This window comes from Trachypithecus francoisi, unplaced genomic scaffold, assembly GCF_009764315.1.
Source record: "Trachypithecus francoisi isolate TF-2019V2 unplaced genomic scaffold, Tfra_2.0 Lachesis_group0, whole genome shotgun sequence".
Lineage (NCBI taxonomy): Eukaryota > Metazoa > Chordata > Mammalia > Primates > Cercopithecidae > Trachypithecus > Trachypithecus francoisi.
The window spans coordinates 39,470,063-39,491,355 of record NW_022681453.1 but is presented as its reverse complement, the minus strand read 5'-3'; the positions used below and the strand labels follow the sequence as shown (position 1 = coordinate 39,491,355).

General features: G+C 39.8%; 1 protein-coding gene across 19 annotated transcripts in view; it reads left to right on the top strand.

Annotated features, from left to right (window-relative positions):
- FOXP1 (forkhead box P1) overlaps window positions 1-21,293 on the top strand; it is a 639,577-nt gene that overhangs the window by 542,157 nt on the left and 76,127 nt on the right. For all 19 annotated transcript variants that reach the window (XM_033210432.1, XM_033210433.1, XM_033210442.1 and 16 more), the window contains 2 exons: window positions 3,719-3,872; window positions 9,316-9,520. In XM_033210432.1, coding sequence (XP_033066323.1) covers window positions 3,719-3,872; window positions 9,316-9,520 — 359 coding nt within the window. The remainder of the gene's footprint in view (window positions 1-3,718; window positions 3,873-9,315; window positions 9,521-21,293) is intronic.

Genomic DNA, 21,293 nt, shown 5'->3' with positions numbered 1-21,293 from the left:
TTTGATGCGCCCATAAATCAACATGACAGGCCTGTTTCACAGTCTCAGACAGTGCTTGTCATTGAGTCACATCAGATGTAAACACAGCAGAAAAAAGAAGGGGTATGAAGGAGGTGCAATTGATCAACAGAATTGGTAAAAACCCACTTTTGAAGCACATTATGCATGATCACAGGAAATGGTTACAGCCTCAAGAGGTTTCCCCTTCTGCTGTTGCTTTTTTGAATCAGATTGCTAACAGCCTTCAAAAGGGAGAATAAGAATTATGGAGTTTCTCCCCTGTGGCTTGCAGGCAATAACCCCCTGTTGTTATTTTGTGCTTCTTTCTTTTCAAAGGCATCAAAATTTAGTTTTTTAAAGATCTTTAACTCTATATTTGAAGACAAACAAAAAAGGGCTGCCACTGTCATTCTTATCAGTTACCAGGGATTGTGTTTTTCCTTTCTGTTGCCACTTCTTATTAACCTCTTATTTGGTCTGTGAGACATAGTTTGGAATGCACGTCTGCATGCTGGGAGAACATGAAAGTTCAGATGAGCTCAGAGGGCAGATAAAGAAATGTGAAGGGGAAAGTTACACAGCAGAAAGAAGGATAAAAGTTACCTCTCCCAAATTGCTGTTGTCAGAAAGGAGAGCATCTCAGAGCACAAAGATGATAGTGGTGTCTGAGTTTGGGAAGGGAGTGGGGGTGGGCAAGGAGAACACTTTGTGTCTAAAACAAGGAGAAAGCGAGACATTGTAGGAACATTATTGCATCTCCAGGTCTCTAGGTTTGCTGTGGTCCATGCTTTGTCATCCACTTCCCAGGCAAAGGTGACCCAGAAAATAGGTTGCTTTGAATGTCCTTTGAGGTCGGCAGACCAGTGGATGGGTCTCCTTGGATTCATGGTGCCAGTGGAGTTGTCTGAGACCCAGGTAACAATGGTTAAGAGATCCGCATTTTCCTGAGGTAGGGACCAGTCTCCTGGAATTATCATGCAGGTGGTAGTCCTTTTGTGCTAAAATGAGATGGAGTCACACGGTAGCAATTTCATGATGTGGACTGGTGGTTATGATTTTAACAAGGTTTGAACTTGGATGTTGACAGATGGAACAAGTATGTTAATTTACTGAGTCCCCAGTCATTAGTGGCTCATAATTTTGTATTGTCAGGCTCCCCTTCATCCCCTTTTTTTTTTCCTGTTTTGATTACCTCTGCAATAAGACACCTGATCTTTGGCCAGAACAATGTACCTTTGCTTTTTTTTTTTTTTTTCCTTCCCTGCGGAAGTTGCCTTGAGATGTTTCCCTGAGAAAGTTTGGCTCCATATTGGGTTGGAAGAAGACAGGACCTTCCTTAAGAAGATACATGCTCTTAGGTAGGGATGTAGGGAGGAAGAGGATGTAGCCCCAGTGCAGCTATTGAAGTGACTGCTCGTGAATATTGGACAGAAGTGGTAAGGAAAATAGACAACAGAATTCATTTTAAATCGAGCTACAAAAAAAGATTCCATCCTGTGCGGGTGAGGTAGGCTAAGTTGATTGTTTTAAAAGGGCCGTTTGTCCTGGGCAGTTATGACAGTTTATGTTAGGCAGTAGGGAGTAGCCGAAGAAAGGAAAACAGACCTTTGACTGCAGCTCTAGGGAGGGGATCCGAAACGCGAGGTTTATCAGGGCATTTTAGCATTTTAACACTGACTACTGACCTGCCGAGGGGACTGCACGGAGACCTTTTTTGTATGCATTCAATTGTGAGAAGTAAACAAATGGACCCGTATCCTGTGTTTGGTAACTGGGTGGGGAGCGCAGTTTGGCAACCAGTGTTGCTTTTAAATTCTTTCTTTGGACAATGGGCCTTGTATACTTTTATATCCTGGCTTTTCAAACGTAGACAGCTTTCATGAGCTTTTCCTAGGGATGGCCACAGAGACAACAGAAAAGGCATCAGTCATTTTATATAAATACAAAATTTTTAAACATTTCATTTACAGTAAGACAGGAAACACCCTCCCCAACCTCCAGCTGTACCCCCCCCATTATATTCTGCTTTCAGAAGAGCTAATTCCCTGATCTTTTATTGTGTCAATGTTTTTTTCTCTTCCTTCCCTTTTTTTGTAATGTTGTGAGTTAATATCTGTTGAAGAAGTGAAAAAATCATTTTGACATGAATATAACTATCATTGGGTTTTACATTAATGTGATAACTTGGGAAGGGGTGAAAACAATTGGATCATTTTATGCATGCTGTTCTTAAAATGAAAACACTGGCTTTTCATTTAAATTTATTTAAATTTTTGTTGTTAGTGGTATAGAATTTGTTTTTTGGAGTGAAACTCAATTAACTTTCTCAGTGGCATGGTAGTAAGTCTGAAATTGGTTGCTAATATGAGAATGATGGTTTTTACTGTAAAATAAACTACATGAAGACCGAAAGGAAACCACCATTTTTCTCTTTCTTTGAACTTTGCATCAGAAGGTCTTGATATACATACCATTTTATGGATGTATCAGATCAAGGTCATGTGTTAGGTTAAGTGAATGCAGTTGTTTGTAAAGTATAGTTATTAGCCAGAACATGTTAGCTCAGAAAGGGCTTGGATAGTCCTTTTAGTTGTAAAAGTCTCTCTGATCTTTTGAATCGTACTCAGAATTAGGAACACTGATCTTGTTCTTTTCTTGAAGAAACTTTTTTTTTATGCCACAGTTTGTTAAGGGTTAATTTTCCTTTTATAATTGTTAGCCATAATGTGGCTAAGACCTCCACCTCGATACGATTCCTAGCAGATTAAGGATATTAGATAATTTCCTTCTATTTATTGTGCTACTGCACTGTATTCTCTTTCTATCACTCAGATAATTACTGAGGAAATCTACATTAATTTTTTTGGCTGAAGCAAGGCCTGCTAAACACAGGAATGATGTATTGATGTTTTACACAACAAAAGTTTTCCTCCTGTCATCGTCCAATCAACAAAAAGATATTTATCATATCGTAAAGCCCCTTCTTTTCAAGAACAAAGCAGATAGGGGAAGCAGGACAAGCAACCAGAGCTGGGGGTTTCTGAGACTAAAACCATGTTAAGGCATCTGAAGCTTAGACTGTCGTTCATATTAAACTCACAGTCGAGTACGATGTTGTTTGCTAAATTATGAATGTGTGTAATTAAAATCTAGTGGCTGTTTCTATGAAAGATTTACAATGTTATTTCATCGTTTGTCATGGCTAATTAACAATATTAGATGAAGTTTTTCTTCTTCAAAGGTCTGATTTTTTCTCATTTATTTATGTCAGGAGTGATAAACAGAGTAGTTAAAAGCTTCTGCCAGTGCAGGCAGGGAGGGAGGCAACTTGTTCTTTTACACCTCAAAGGTTCGGAGTTCAAACCCCTTCAGACTAGAGTGGTGCAGTCTTCTCTCTAGTGTGCATAATTAAACATTTCAAAGTCTAAAAGTTTACGTCTTGATGACAAAACTCAGGCCTTTCAAACTGGGGGGAAGCTGGTTTGATTGACAAATTATTTATTTATGGGAGCAGGCAGTAGAAAGGTAACACACCCACCTCCCACCCCTCTTCAGAGGAGGTATGTTCTGTCCATTTTAAACCTTGACATGGAGCCCTCCACTGAGCTCCAGTGACCATTCTCAGCATTTGACGATGATGGTGAGTTTTGAAGTGTCCATACTTTTAACCTTCCTAGGGAAGTGGCCATCTCATTTTTTTCTTCCTGATTTCTTACAGCAACAGCAGGTGGCTACCCAGCAGTTGGCTTTTCAGCAGCAGCTTTTACAGATGCAGCAGTTACAGCAGCAGCACCTCCTGTCTTTGCAGCGCCAAGGCCTTCTGACAATTCAGCCCGGGCAGCCTGCCCTTCCCCTTCAACCTCTTGCTCAAGGTATGCGTTGATTATACAGAAGGCATAACTCTGTGAAGACTTTGGGTGGACGTGGTGGGTTGTCTCTTGGTATATTCGTTGAGTTCATTGTCCATCAAAACATGCACATAGATTCTTTGAAGAAAAGTGGAGTGGGATCATGATGAACCCATGCAGAAGGTGAAATGCTTGTTGATGCCAAAATGAAGTCTTACGGTGGTCTGAAGGCTTAGCTATACTGTAGCAGAGCAATCCCACTGTTAAACACTCTTGGAGTAAGGGAATGAGGCACTGCTTTGCACTTACTGAGCATTTTAATGGACTCTTGTAGTGTTTCTGTTTGGAACCACAAAGGAATTTTCCTGAAGGCTTTTATTATTTATTTAAGAGATTTTATACCATGTAACATGTGCTATTTTAAATCTTAATAGGGCTTTATAAATGCCACGTTTTAATATGTAGAGAAATTCAGGCTTATTTTTCTGTAAACGATTAAAATCAACAACTTTCTCTTATAAAAGCCGAGGTTGTTTTTTGTTTAGTTTCCTTTTTTTTTTCTTTTTGCATTCATCTGTTGATTTTTGAGCAAGTTAGTTCTATACTCATCAGAACAGGTACCATTTCAATCTCCAGTTCCTCAACAACTGAGATTCCTTGAAAAGTAAGATTTTTTTAATACGTTTAGTGAATTTCTTTTGCAGAGCCCACTGACATTTTATCCCAAGGGTGATGGACATCAGAAACAAATGGGAACTCTCGGTGTTTTTAGGACATCCTCTTGGTTTAAGCAACCCTAACTTTCACATATGTAATGTGAAAGCAGATGGATTATTCAGAACTAGAAAGGAAGGTGGGAAGGGATGTCAAGAGGGAGGGAGGGCGGACAAGCAGGAAGGAAGGAAAGAGAAAGTAGTGCCATGCCTGTGTTTTGAAACACAATTCCTTCATCTCTGCGTGGTAGGGCAGATTTGAGTTGCCTCCTCGAGGCCAGCAGTTCTTTGAACTCCAGTAGATTTGGATGTTGGTTTATATGTACCTTAAAGGCTGGTAGCTAAAGCCATTGATCGGTGTCTTGGATTCAGTTGCCTTCTAAAGAAGATTAAAAATATGGAACCTCCTTCGTGTTGCTTAAGGCACGGCCATTTGTTTGGTAACTTTTCGTGTCAAGTGAAGTCAGGAAAGCGTATCTGCATTTGAATCTTTTCCCTTAAGTCAACCACACCCAACTTCTGTCCCTTACGAGGCTGATTTTGTTTTTACTATCGAGACCAGGGCTTTTTCCTCTTAACCTCTCTCTTGCCCCTCCACTCCTTTCTGCCATGACTGCTCAGCTGCTCGATACATACTCAGCATCTCCCTTGTCAAAATAGAAGATATCATAACTGAGCAATAAGGAGAAAAGAAAGGATATATATATATATATATATATATATATGTACATCAGTGAATGCATTTTTGTGCTTGCAGAATGTCATAGCATGTGTTAATTACATCTTTGGATTTATTGTTGGAAACATGGCAGGGTGTTCTGACACACCTACCGGACTTGAGCTCCAACCTCTCTCATCTTTTCCCACCACTCCTATACTATTAAGTTTGCTCACTAAGGTTCATTGTTATAGTACATCAGTTAAGCTGTCCAAAAGAGGGCAATTGGGCAGTGACAAGACAAGCTCATGTGTAATGTGAAAGAAATGAATGTGGTGATGCATGAAGTGTAATCACTGCAGTAACATATCAGAGACACTGGTAGGTAATTCACTACTCATGGCATTGATTGATAGGCTTAGCAGTCTGCTGTAACTATTAGCCCCTGCAACATTAGGAAGAAGCATATTTGAAATCTAAGGGGTGCCTCTATGTGTGCCCGAGATGGAATAAACATAAATACAAATATTTCTGCTATCAGGTTCTTGCAGTAAAGTGAACTACTAGTGTTATTTCCATCTCTCTGAATCAGGAGGTTGGTTTTGTCCCCCCACTCCCTCACCCAAAGTGGCTGGAGAATTCAGTCATGTTGGACTAGAGCACAATTTTTTTTTTCTCAGAGAGATGATGGCTTAAAACTGATGTCATTATGAGGTTTAAATCAACTTTCTGCTTGCTTGAACATGGTCACCTGGGTATGGATGTACAAGGACAAAAGAAGGTTGATCAACTCTGTTTGTCTTTGAGCCAGTGATACCTAGGATTGTAAAATTGAGTTCCATGAACAGTAATCTGTCATCTGTCCCCACAACATACATTTTTTAAACCTGTGCCTGCATTTTCTTTTATAATGAAGGGGCCAGTTGTCCTGGAAAAAGAAATGTTGCAAGGCATGGAGGTTATCTGTTAAAAATACTGGTAATGCCCACTTCATAAAGAAATCATCAAGATTATTTTACATACCTGTTCATGGCCTTACCAAGTTAACCTTAAACATATAAATGTCAAGTATAGGAATAGATAGAGAATTAATATTTTGAAGGCCTTTTTATCCCTGAAGGTTTTATAATATGAAACGGAGGGATATTTTCTGTTGTTTTTAAGGTTATTGTAGGGTCTTCTCTCTGCCTTACGTAATTAGCCTATCTGCTTTTCACCCTGGTCTCTTTAATCATCTCATCCTCCCTAGCACCAGTAATTTCATACAGAAATATTCTTTCAGTCTTATTCTGACCTTTTAATTTTTAAAATGTAAACTCTGGGTAGCAGAAAATTACATGCTTGGTTATGTACCTGCTAATGGATTTGTTTAACTTCATACTATTACTCTTAGTCTACCATTTTGGAAGAAATACATACTTTCTGGAAATTTGTTATCCATTTAGTCTGATGAGTGACTGGGTTACCTTTTATCTGTCTAACATGAGATCTTAGCTGTCAAGTAACAACACCTTTTGGTAGGTAGTGCTCATTGAACTAACAGTTTAACATCACTAACGATATATGGCATTGATGGAGGAAAGCCATTTGACTGCTTCTGTGTTAAGTGTGATGAGAATGTTCTTAAAAGTAATTATCACATTGCAGTTTGACCCAGAAGTATCGCTGTTGTCACTTAATGAGTTACTATTTTTATTTACCATTTTTCTTTATGGATAATGAAACTGATTTGCCAGCCCATTGGAATAGATGGAGAGTAGAGTAATACTAATGCACCCTGTAGGTATAACAAGTGCTGAATACATTTGTCTTTGTCTTTATTTGCTGGATAAACAGCTTACTTCTAAAACAGCGTTGAAGTTCTGCTTTTCTTCCAGAGAAAGCGGGAGTTAACACAGTTGTCAGAACCCTGTCCTGGTCTTCCTGCCTCCCATGCAGCTGACCCAGAAATCAATTAGTTTGAGTTGAGAAATAGGTGGCTTGTTCTTTTCATGCATTTACTCTCTAGAAAATAAAAATAGGTGTTGACTTGTGTGGTTTTATATCAATATGCCATCATCAACAGACAAGCCTATTAACTGTTGTTTCCACTGAGTAAACAGTGGTCTGAGGGTCACCCATGTTCACAGGTAATTGTTGGTGTGCAGACAACAGTAGCAGGCCTGCTAGCTACAAATGCATCCCACCTGTCTTCAAAAGGTGTTTGAAAATAGTAGTCCAGATGCAGCAAAACCGGACATGGGGTTGTGGAGTGACCTTTCCCTTTGTTTAATTTGCCTCCGAGGTTTAATTTCAGGGGACAAGTAATAATTGAATATGCCTAATAACTAAATGCTCATTTGGGACAAAATCCATCAAAATATAATTGGCATTTGATTTTTATGAAGGGAGAAGAAAACCGACTTGTCTGTCGAGGATGCTTCCTAAGAATATCTGACCACTTAATGTATCATTTGAAGCCTCCTTTTATAATATATATTAATTGCAAATACTTGAGCATTTGAACATTTTCGTGGAGAACCGTTAGGAGAGACCAACTGTTTTTGTTAACGCTCCTCTCAGAAAGGCGGGGAAGGTTATTGGTCTGCTGTGCAATAATTTACTCCTCTTTGATATGCAAACGATCCACGGTGAATATAAAAAAATCCTATCAGACTCATTTCACAGTTCTTAACCACTCGGATTCTCTGGAGTCCATCGCCTCATTAGACCAGTGCTCTCCAATGCTAGCATAATTAAAATCTTTAACAGTTTAGCAAAGTAAAGATGTTTGGCTGATCACGTTGAGATGATTATCTATCCATTGTATTCTAAATGACAAAAATAAATTAAATTTAGACCTTGGCATTTTTTATTATGTGTTTCAAATGAATATAATGCACACAGCCTTCTTTTTTAATTCAATACCTTAGGTTTGGTAAGAAACATGCCTGTTTCGGCTGCTGCTGTATAGTCAGAAAATGGCAGGCTTTCTGGGATGGCTATGTTACAGTTGATTGAAACAATGAACTGCAATCCAGACGTCCACTTCTAATGTGGTATTGCCTTAGGATGTGCAGGGTTTATGATTTCAGTGTTTCTCCCAAGGAAGTTATGTTGCTTGTTGTCGTTGTTGTGGTTTTTGTTGTCATCTAGCATATTTTTATTCTGTGCGTGTATGGGGTAGAATATTCATTGAGGTGGGATTTGGAAACCTGAGCTACAGAGGCATGCCACCAAGATAAAAACGAAGAGGCCCACAATAGTGAGCTTGGCATACTGATTGTATCCCTTCTTGGGGGAAAATACGGGATTCACTCCTTAAAACCCATGTCCATTTTGATCCCCTTCAAAAAAACAAGAGAACTTTATTACTGTAAGTTTATTTTACATTTTCATTTTATTCTGCAATGGTTCATTACCATTGATCTAAGAAATGACAGTAATAACAGTGTTACTTGTATAAAAAGTTATACAGTTTTTCAGTAGACACATCCATCAATTAAGCATGTGGTACTAGAAACCAAAATTAATGAGGAAGATAGGTGTGTTAATGAAATAATCATAGTATAATCAATTTGACTGTTAAAAGTTGAAAAGCATTTCAGGAAGACGATATGAATTCATAATTTATGTCTAAAAGTGATTAATAAAAACTATATTTAATAACAAAGCTATTTGTCATCATTTAAGAGTTAAGCACAAAAATTATTCATTTTGTAGTTCATGTTGTCATAATAGTATAGTTGAACAAATTTATTTTGAGCCCTTCTTTGTGTCTAAAACTAAGGTAACATCTATCTACTTTTCATCAAAAATTGAGAAATAACATTTCGGATGGTTAGAGGCATACTGTTGTGGCAAAGTAACTGTGTTTTGAATCCTTTTCACCTGAGTCTCTTATGTGTGATGAGGGCAGCTTCCACTCAGTTGCTCAGTAGGAGGGCACACTTTTTACTACTGCATCTGCCTTAGTTGGGAGGGAAAAAAAAAACTGCACACACCAAAAAACCCCCCTAACACTAGGCTTTGTTTACTGACTCTTTGATTTAATTACTGTTTGAAGAGGACGGAATTAGCTGTTAATTGATTTAATTATCCAATTTGTTTGTTTCAGGCATGATTCCAACAGAACTGCAGCAGCTCTGGAAAGAAGTGACAAGTGCTCATACTGCAGAAGAAACCACAGGCAACAATCACAGCAGTTTGGATCTGACCACGACATGTGTCTCCTCCTCTGCACCTTCCAAGACCTCCTTAATAATGAACCCACATGCCTCTACCAATGGACAGCTCTCAGTCCACACTCCCAAAAGGGAAAGGTAGGAAGCAGCCACTGAGATAGGTCCAACACTGCCTTTAACATGAGAGGGGTGGGTGGCCCTGCCTCACCATATCTCAGTGATCCCTAATTGGATCCATGTGACTTGAGTGTGCATATAATTACTGAAGAATGTATTCAGTATGGTTTGGGTGTGAAGCATCTAATTATTTTCACCTTTTCAACATGGAATTAGCACTTATGTAGATCTACTCTCAGCTTAGGAACCCGGGCAGAAGTCGTGTAGTTTCTCATTGGATGGGTTGGATTTCCAGGCTTCCAGGCCTACTCCTTCTGCCAAGTGCTCACTCCGTACAAGCTGAATTCCTTGGCTGGAAGTGCCTTCAGGGAATAGTAGTGTCTGCTGTGGGCAATTTTGAATTATGGTTTGAGAAAACATAGAACTTATGTTACTCTACATTGCTCCCCTTGAAGGCTGGGCGCCCATGTTTTTCATCATTGTGCCCCGGAGCACATGGTCTTCCCCGTATGTATTCTGAGTGAAGGTTTGGAGGATGGAGAGACAGAAGAGGTAGTGGTGGTGGAGGCGGGGGGTCTGTTGTATATATAGTCACATAAACAGACACAGCACAGTTTGTCTTCATCGTGGGATAGAGTGTAGTATTGTCTCAGCAGCTGTATTCCTATTTAGAAATTAAGACATTTTATTTTTGAATTGCCCTGAGTTTTACATGAATGTTACTGGAAGCTGAGCTTGTTTTAGAGATCCAGAGTATGTCATGTTAGCATGCAGTTCTAAGAAAATCTTTTAATTCATGTTATTGTATTCTTAGTACCCAGAAGCATTAATACCACTGTTGAAGTACTTTTCAAGAATAGAAAATACAGTGCCCCTAAAATTGAAAACTTTTTTGTTTACTATTCCTAAACTGTTTTCTGTATATTTCATAGGCAGAGCTTCCACACACAAAAGTAAAGAAACCTTAAAAGTAGTATGTGACAGGAAATGCCATTTCTATCAGGAGAAAGCAAAATCTGTATTTTGTTTTTTAATAAAAATGGCTCTGTGAAAAAAAAAATTTAATTATATATTTCAGTTATGTAATCACAAATATAATTTCATATATTTCTCAAAATATTGAGTGTTTAAGAAGCCTACTGTTGAACTGGATGTATATCTTTATACCAGAAAAATATTATCTGAACACACACACACACAATGTTCGAGTGTAAAACCACTAGTGGTTTCCAGAGATGAGGATAATATATATGTTTTAACTAAAATTTTCAACTATCCTTCCAAGATCATTTTGGAATTTCCGAGGCAGACACCAAAGAACTAAAAGATGCGTTAAGCATATTGGTTTAGAAGAGTTTGAAGAATAGATGGAAGAATAGAATGGTGGACACTGAGAATCAGTTTGGAGCCACTGGGTGAAATGTGGTTTCTGTTGTTTCCAGCGAGGATAGATATATGTGTCTGGAAGCCAATCTTAGCTCTTGCTTTACAATCTCTTATAATGTCTTTATTTATTTATTTTTTTCAAGAAAGAAAACCTCAGGGAGCATTAAAGAAAAGGTTCTAGGCTGTTGTCCTTTGCTATACTTGGTTTTGATGTCCTAAGGTTGATGCGTCCATTTACTGCAGAGTGATTGAATTACATCTTTATCCATAGGCAGAGCAGGAGGCCATACCCTGAAAAACGCCGACTGATGCACTTAAAGTATTTGTTGCAATCTCATCGGCTGTTGTGGAGCCTGCACAGATTTCCCGTGACATAGAAAACTCTCCTTGTTTAGATGCGCTGTGCTCAGTTTCATTTTCTAAAAGGTTATGTATCTGCAGTCAGGTGATAGATTAGCAAGGAGGCAAGTGGGAGAAGAATAGCCCTTTTCATGTCTTAAGGCACATTTGAAAGTAAATGGATCTAAGAGACAGTCTAATTCTGGGAGACTAAGTTTGTTTGAATTTTTTTTTTATGGTCCTTATTTGTCTGCACAAAAGTTATGCTTAATCTTCATCATACTACGCACCAGAATTAGAATATGGATCAGAAAAGAATTCAGATTCCAATGAGCCTTAATCTAGATGTAAAAGCAGGCTGAGTTTTCCAATCGTACATGCAAAAAAGAAGCAACTGTGGAATTATATACCACTACTTAATCTCTTGAATCTCTCAGTTTATATTATCTGGTAGGTTTCTAGACATGGCTGGATTAAAAGAAAATTCCGGTCAGCACGTTTTAACTGAATGTAGCTATCAAGACACATGAGCACCTTCAGTTAAAGATAGTTGAGTTTAAACTTACAGAATTGATCGTTAAAAAATCAGTTAGGTCTGGTACAGTGGTTCATGCCTGTCATCTCAGCACTTTGGGAGACCGAGGCAGGAGGATTGCTTGAGGCCAGGAGTTCAAGACTAGCCTGGACAACATAGAGGGACCCCAATTTCTATTAAACTTTTTTTTTTTTTTAATTAGCCTGGCATGGTGGCATGCACCTGGAGTACTCCAGAGGCTGAGGTGGGAGGATCATTTGAGCCCAGAAGTTTTGAGGCTGCAGTGAGCCATGATCACACCATTGTACTCCAGCCTGGGCAACAGAGCAAGATCCTGTCTTTTAATTTAAAAAAAAAAAAAAAGCCGGGCGCGGTGGCTCACGCCTGTAATCCCAGCACTTTGGGAGGTCAGGAGATCGAGACCATCCTGGCTAACACGGTGAAACCCCATCTCTACTAAAAAACACAAAAAATTAGCCAGGGCATGGTGGTAGTCACCTGTAGTCTCAGCTACTCGGGAGGCTGAGGCAGGAGAATGGCGTGAACCTGGGAGCCGGAGCTTGCAGCACTCCAGCCTAGGCGACAGAGCAAGACTCTGTCTCAAAAAAAAAAAAAAAAAAAAAAAAGCAGTTGTTAGTTAGCCAGCTTTGTATACATATAAATCCTACAAGTGAATATTATGTAGCATTACCTTATTAGGCTTAATTTAAAAATCACGTGTGATAACCAGTTAAATACCAAAAAAAAAAAAGAAAAAGATGTCACTATAAAGGTATGGTCTCACTGTACACTGATCTGCCAATTGTCTCAGGAGTTTCTTGTCACTGCCTTGGATAAGTTTTCTCTCTTACTCATCAGTGCATTTGTGAAATATGTGTCCTTCCAAGCTCTTTGATTTCTGTGTAATATTTTCCCTCCATTCTGATGGGCAAGGAAGAGTCTCTGCCACAGTGAATAACCATCTAGCCCCATGACCTTGATTGCGGCTTAGCAGCTTTAAGATTGCTTTCTGACATGATCTGGGAGTGCTCGATGGGAAAATTTGTTGGGAAAAGGTAGTGTTGTGAGAGTTACTGTTTGTTTTCAAAGTACTGAGATGGCTAATGATCTCAGCTGAGTTGCATATGTATTTCCATGCCATTTGGAAAACTCCTCCCCCACTCTTGCCCCCGTGCATTTTGCTGGCTCCTGTGAGCAGCCACTGCAGTAGCAGCAGCTCTGGGGTTTGGTGAGCTTCAATCTGTTAAGGAGATAAATAATGTGCTTGGCACGACACTCCTACTCTCCTCTTTAATTTGTCTTACACAAGGAAAATTATAATTAAATCATTCAGGGTAAACCCTTGAGTGTAGAGAAGGGAAAAAACACACTTTGGTAAAGATTGCCAATAGAAACCCACTTCCCTGTTGCACAGGGTAGAGACATTTATCAATATTCAGCACTATTACGGGAGGAGCGGCCCATGTGATTTGTGAGGCGGATGCCAACGTTCAAATCAAGGCTTGTTAAGATCCTGTCCCTGTGTAATCATGGACATTCAGCATCATTAGAATTCAGTACTGGCACCATGCTTCGTGCTTTGATTTTCTCCCCACAGTTTAATAATGTTTATTGTGCTGATTATATATAAATTCATTGGTGCAATAAACATGCCTCTGTTGTCAGTGCCTGAGAAAAGTGTGGTGGGGATCAAGTTCAATGGCAGCAGCTAAAGGGGAGCAGCAAGAGGAAGCAGGTGCATTCAAGCCTCTTGATGTCGTTTTATTCCATAGGAACAGAGAGTCTCGACTTCTTAGGGCAGTAGACAAAACTCAGGCCTGGGATACCTGTAAATGTGAAGATACTGTCTTGTTTCCCTGTCTGATTGTCTTGCTTTAGGAAATTCCAAGTTTTGGTGTGGGTAAACAGAATCAGCAAAATGCAAATGAAACATTTATTAAAATGCTAAGTTTAGTAAAGCCCTTTGAGCTTCTTGGATCAAAGCAGCTATGTAAATACAAATAGCAATTACTATTTAAGTAATTGCCTGAATTAAAATTCGAAATATTACATTGCATTATGGTGCACTAGGGAAACGGATGAGAACTCACATTTAATCAGTTCCTTCTCTGTGCCAAGCACTGGCTAGAGTCTTGCATATGGAGTGATGTCTCACTTTATCCACCTGACCACGCAGGAAGCAGTAAGGATGATTATACCCATTTTACAGATGAGGAAATCAAATAATAGCAATTAAATAACTAACCCAGGGTCATAGAACTGGTGGTTAGTGGCATATCCAAGATCCAAATTCAGGTCTGTGTTTTAGTCTGTAAAGTGGTACTTAAAGTGTTCATTCAGCTTAGAAGTGAATACTAAATTATGATAAAATCAGTGTCCCTAAAATATATTTGTTAAATTTAACTGAAATTCAGTTTGACAAAACATGTATTAACTTAGCCTACTGTGTGCAAATCACTGCATTTAAAGGAAAATACCAGAGTTTTCTCTTTCATGGTGTATGTTCATATTTACTAGGCCTTTCATGAAGCAGGATAGGTAGGATTTACAAGCTATAAATCATTTTGGTCTGAAACAGCACATAAAGAATGTAAATGAACCTCATGGGGGATTTGCACACAGGCAAATCCAAAACAAGCTTCTTTCCTTTAACGTATCCCCACTTTTTTCCTGCCTTGTAAATCCTGTGTTTCCTCAATGAACACATCATATGCTTTTTATTCCATTTCAGCTGTCCTCTATAGTCCAAATCAGAAATATGCCCTTTTTTCTCATCCCAGCTTTTTTGCTTTCAGTTCAGCCACCATCATTAGATGTTTTATAACTCAAGTATTTCTCGGATTCACTGCTTTCTAAATATTTGTTCCAAGGTGTCCTTAAGCATTTGGTCAAAGATGTTTCCTTAAACCCTGATCAGTTGGTGGTTGGGCAGTCTCTGCTTTTTGGGGGCATCATATTATTCTCAAAAACAGGGGACCCACACTGAGCGCTTTACTCTCTGGGATCTAACCTGCCCTCTGTCCAGTCACGATATTCCTTGCCTCATTCCCATCATTTATTGACAGAGCCCTGTGTATTACAGTCGCTTGCATTTTCTCCACTCCACAGTTGGCAGTTGCCTTCAAATAACCCCTGAAGGTTTCCGCCTGGCTAGTGTACTTACAGACAGTTTCACTTGATACACAGTCTCTGTTTTTGATTTGTGGCCTCTTGACATATTGCCATGTATTTGACTATGTAACAATAACATTTGTGTTTACAGGCCTTGTTATTTTCAAAAGGCAAGGAACTTTGAAACATGTACATGTCTAGTGTTGCTTTTTTTTTTCTTTTTTAAACTAAATTCTGTGTTCATGAATAAATGTCAGTGCTCTTGGTTTACTTGCTAAAATTCTAGAAATTAGTTTTCAGAACTGTGCCTGATACACAAGCCTTTAACTGGTGCTTGTTTTCATACTGATATGTAGGACCCGTTGACATTTAAGCAGTAAACTCTAATTCCCATTATTTTGAATAGTTTTTCCTCATTTCAGTTTTGTTTTTGTTTTTTTTTCCAGAAAATCAGAGTACAATTTGTATTTGTTTTGAAGTACTGAGCAAGCTAGTTATTTTAAATCTTTCTTTCCCATTAGAGAATTTCAGAGAACCTGTGGTCAAATTCCCCCAAATTGTCTTCAAAATTGTTACTGCTACTTCCTGCCAACGTGAGTCAAGGCATTTAAACAATCTATAACACTATAACAAAGCTCCGCAGATTATGGTCAGCCCGCCCTGCTTCCTTTTGTAAATAAAGTTTTATTGGGACAGAGTCACATTCATTTATGTATTGTCTACAGCTGCTTTGACACTACAATGGCAAGTTTGAGTAGTGGCAGCAGAAACCATATAGCCTACAAAAACTGAAATATTTACTGTCTGACCATTTACAGAAACAGTTGCTGACTGCTGACCTTCACCATTAGCCTGGTATTTCTCAGATTCCCTGATGATGTTCTTATAGGGTATTTGTTAAACTCACAGCTTCCTAGGCCTTTCTCCTGAAACCTGGACTTTCTTGATCTGAGATGGGGTGGAGGAATTTGCATTTGCCCTACATACCCTCGAGTCTTGCTACACAGAGGCTGCAGACCAGCAGCTCTGCTATGACCTGGAAGCTTGTTAGAAACTCATTCTCTGGCCCTGCCCCAGACCTGCATCAGGATCTGCATTGTAACAAGAGCCTCAGGGGTTTGGAATACATGTTCAAGTTTGAGAAGCAATGGAAGCTGTGTGTTTATCACTGAGGTTTTGACACTTGGAAAGAACAGGACTTTTCTCCAGACACTTGATTCACATCCCAGACAGGTTCTCATCAAAAGTCTGGGCTGTAGTTAAGGTGGTCTGGGGAGCAGCCCACCGGGGAGCCACCAGACTGGTTCAGTCCTCAAAACTAGTGGCTTGCCATTCTTACGTGAGCCAACAGAATAGAAATCATATGACTGAAAGGACCAGACCCCATTTGCTTCCTTTCCTTAGGAGCTACCACGAGACCACTCCTTGGCTGTGTGATCACAGGCAAGTGACACAACTTTAAGGTTCTGTTTTGCTCTTGTCAAGGATGAAAGTACCTGACGTGATGGTGGTGATGAGAATGCAGCTAACATTTATGTAACTCTTACTTTGTGCCGGACACAATGCTCAACAGACTTGACACAGGCTTGATACTATACTGATTTTCCTATGTAATCCTCATGGTAATCTTATGGGGTATTCTCCCCTTTGTACAGAGGGTGCAGCTGGGGCCCAGAATGATGTTATCATTTGCACAGGTCACATAGCTAGTTAGTGACTATGCAGGGACTAGATCTGAGATTTCCCTGACCCTTAGGGACTTGCAGTGACTGCCAGATTCTGGTGGCTCCCCTGTGGGCTGCTCCCCAGACCACCTTCACTACAGCCCAGACTTTTTAATTAATTTATTAATTAATTTATTTTTTTATTATGCTTTTAAGTTCTAGGGTACATGTGCACAACGTTCAGGTTTGTTACATATGTATACATGTGCCATGTTGGTGTGCTGCACCCATTAACTCGAGATTTACATTAGGTATATCTCCTAATGCTATCCCTCCCCCCTCCCCCAACCCCATGACAGGCCCCAGTGTGTGATGTTCCCCTTCCTGTGTCCAAGTGTTCTCATTGTTCAGTTCCCACCTATGAGTGAGAACATGCGGTGTTTAGTTTTCTGTTCTTGCAATCGTTTGCTGAGAATGAGGGTTTCCAGCTTCATCCATGTCCCTACAAGGGACATGAACTCATCCTAGTTTATGGGTGCATAGTATTCCATGTTGTATATGTGCCACATTTTCTTAATCCAGTCTGTTATTGATGGACATTTGGATTGGTTCCAAGTCTTTGCTATTGTGACTAGTGCCCCCGTAAACATACGTGTGTGCATGTGTCTTTATAGCAGCGTGATTTATAATCCTTTGGGTATATACGCAGTAATGGGATGGCTGGGTCAAATGGTGTTTCTAGTTCTAGATCCTTGAAGAATCGCCACACTGTCTTCCACAATGGTTGAACTAGTTTACAGTCCTACCAACAGTGTAAGAGTGTTAATATTTCTCCACATCTTCTCCAGCACCTGTAGTTTCCTGACTTTTTAATGATTGCCATTCTAACTGGTGTGAGATGGTATCTCATTGTGGTTTTGATTTGCATTTCTCTGGTGGCGAGTGATGATGAGCATTTTTTCGTGTGTCTGTTGGCTAGCCCAGACTTTTGATGAGAATTAGATTACAGAGTGGGGTAAGCTTTGAATCAAGTCCAGGTGGTAGCCTCCACTGGTTGTAGCTTGGGGCCGGACCTATCTGTTCAGCAGTAGTTTAGAAGAAGCCCCTAAGAAAATCCCTGTTGCCAGTTCCCTTTGCCCTCACCTCATCTTTTTGCTGGCAAGAAAGTCAGGAGGTTAGAAACCGGTGATGCACAGTGGAGAATATAGAGAGCATGCTGGGCATGTCTTGTCAGGTATAGGGGACCAGAAGGAGGACCAGGTGTGGCTAACTGCAGAGGCCTAAGATACAGGTACTTATTTTTGCTCCAAAGCAGACTCTTGGCAGCATCACCTGTCCCATGTCTATCTGTCGGGGAGGTAACCTACTTAGGGCAAAAAACATTCCTGCTGAGGTCAGACAGAAGCACCCTGGGGGGTGAATCAGCGTTTTGCACCCTAAACATGCTGCCTGGTGTTTGGCAGCCATCGTGCTTTGAAGAACTGTGATCTATGTGTCTGATTGCTTAAAACCAATCACTTTTGGGACTTAGAAGTGGGAGAAAGGATTCTCTCAGGGCCATGTGGCATGGTGCCATATCACCGCCTGTCATTCACACATGCAGGGAGGGCACCAGGAGAAAATCTTTAAAATACTGGCATGCCGTAAGGGAAGGGTTTATGGTTTTTTTTGTTTTGTTTTGGTTTGGTTTTTTTTGTTTTTTTTGTTTTTTTTACTGTTCACTTTGTGGGGTGATTAAACAAAAAACCTCAACCATTATTCTCTAACAGCTGTTGTGCCTTACCTCAATAAAGGGTCTTTTACCATAACACAGCGTCATTAGACACTATAAATCTCTTTCTGTTTATTGTGCTTAAATGATAAATGCTTTCCAATAAAATGACATCATTGGTCTGGAGAGTGATGTTCATTTTCTGAGTTACTCTGAAATTTGGTTGATTTGAATTTTTTTATTGGGTTGTTGTATAATATGAATCTCAGCCACAGGCTATTCCATGTCTGATGTGCCAGATTTCCCACCCAAAACCATCTCTGGACCCCCCATTTCTTTCACCTTGTAAGGCAGACATTCTTTTTTGATGCGCCGCTACTGCTGATACAGGTTCTCTGCCAAATTCCTTTGTTGGCACCCAGGCATTTTGCAAGTATTTGCGCTTAAGTGGAAAGGCCTGTGCTCTCTCCTCCCAAATGTGTCTTAGCTTTCCTTAACATTTATTCCACACCAAGGGTGTGAGGGAAAGCGTGTGGCAGGAGAAGAATGAGAACCAGCCTTTTGGAAACTCTGATGGTATTGTCCATGGTACTCGGTTTTACTTTATTACCTATAAAAAGTTGTTTAATTACTCACCTTTACCACTTAAATTAGACAGAAGATTTTCTTTGATGGATATTGAAACCAACCAAAAGTGCAAAGGGAAGTCAAGGGCCTTCCCTTTGAAAGGAAAAGTGGCTTGGAAAAGTCCTATTCTTATAATAAATGACAGCTGGGAGTCTTATGCTCTTAAGCCAGTACTGGAGCCAGATGAGGGGGGACCTATGCTGGAGACTTAGGCGGATGTCATGTTCCTTTTCAAGATTTGCAAAGATGTTTTTTGCACGGTTATTCTGTTTTATTGCTATGTTCACACCAGTGTTACCCTGTAGCCTGGCTCCGTAGGTCTTTTCAAGGGAGCTACCATTCTGCTGACTGGCTCACTGGGGCAATGCAAATGAGTGTGTTACATATGTACAGCATTCCTAAAGTTCTTTATTCCATACCCCTTTGTAATCAGTCAAGGCCTAAGTATATTATAAACTATATTCTCCTCATTAAAACAATAGTGGAAGCTCACAAAGGGAAATTGTTAATATGTGTTCCAGCTTGTCACTTCTGCCTGTGTGAATAAAGAAGATAACCGTTCCTTTGGGAAACTATTTCAGGAATTGAGCAACAGATATGCTAGCCAGAGAATTCTCTTAACTGTAATTTTCCTTTTTGTGTGTACTCTAAAATAACATCCTGTTGGGTTCCTCAGTGCCACTGCACAGACAGAGCACAATTGCCACAGCCCAGGTGGTGTTAATATGGGACAATCCCCCCGGGCACATGTCGCCAAGAGTTGTACAGCTTGTTCAGTGTCTTCGTCCATATGGCAATCTGTCCCATTCACAGGAAGGCATCAGGGCTGCGCCGGGCGGGTACTGCGGTCAATGTAGTGTGAAGAGCAGGCCTCCACTCATGCAGCCTCTGTTGTGCAGTTTGTTTTATTATAGATCTGAGTTATGACGCGCACACACTCACATGTACTCTCTCAACCAAGAAGAGACGCGAGAATAGCCGTGCTGGCTTCCTTTCCTCCCCCTTTATTTTTTGAAGCACATGGTTAACTCAGCAGGTACAATTCTAGTGCATGAAACACGCTTGGTTCATAGAAAGTCAGTTAAAAACACACATCCACATGGACCTTTCTGGGTGGGTGGTTGTGTGTTAATATAAGGACTGCATGCTTGTACTAGGATTCTTCTAGAAATTAGTGAGTTTTGTTATTCTCGCTCTCTCTTCCCCACCTTTTGTTTTTTGTTTTTTGTTTAGCATTTTCCACAGTGAAAACTATTTTGGTTGTCCAGTTTGGATTGTTGACCTAATATTGTTGGTTTCGAGGTCTTAAAATGAAAGAAGGAAAGAAAAGAGAAAATCATTATCAGCCTCAGAAATCTGAGAGTAGAACATTGACTGGAGGTGTGAGAAGTGCAAAGAATCAAGAAAACAGAGATTTCCCAGTGAACAGGGTGAAAAATAGGGACTTTTTAAAAAAACCCTTTGGAAAATTTACCAGGAGGCAAAAAACCTTCTCCATTTATATACCCAAGCCTTGTTCTGCTTTTGTGTAACTATTTGTGTTCTTGTTTGGTAAACAAACAGACCCCATAGCAACTGTAGCTGATGATATTTATACTACCTGTAAGACTTCCCTAAACAAACAGACAGACTTTTATGACCTTCAAATTTCATTCCTTTTATAGTCTTCAAGGAAATCAGTCTAATGGCAGGCTGGTCTCTCTCTTTCTCTCCGTTGCTTTTTAAAAAGTACTTTGAGGTATGTCTTTGAAGGAGCTTTTGTGTATTGTGTATTTTACATCTTGGTTGTGAATGTCGAGTTTTTGAAGATGTATTATGGCAGAAGGAAAGAGAAACCTGAAGTGTTTGTGCAAATGATGTGATATTTGCTTTCAAAGGAGTAGTTTTAGTAATCAGTGGAATTCCGGGTCATACATCTAAAAAGTGAACACTCCACCAAAATCATGACCATAGACCCGAGAATCAGGCAGACATGTATGTCTGTGACTCTACTTTCATGTCTGAAATATTGATAGAAACATTGTGGTACATATGAGCCCCTATATTCAACTTACATTTTTCCATATGAGTCAGATTTATGACAAGAACAAGATGTCTCGTGTTAAAGATCAGTGTGAGAGAAAAATGGCAGTTTACTTTAATTAGAAAAAAATTGACACCAAGAGCTGGAATAATCCAGTGGCGTTTGAATAAATTAGAGGACTGTACAGACAGAAATAAAAAGAAACTCAACAAGGATAAATGGGAAGTTGTCCGAAGTGCAAGAAAAAATGTGTTCCTAAGTGGGACAGAAGTCACAGGACACTTCCAAGGTGTATCCATTGAACCTAACTTAGCAAAGCTCTAACCGCAGGCGAGGTGTGGTCCTAGTGTGGGAATGTATCTGTGAGCGGCACAGCCTGTCCTCATGGAGCTGACACT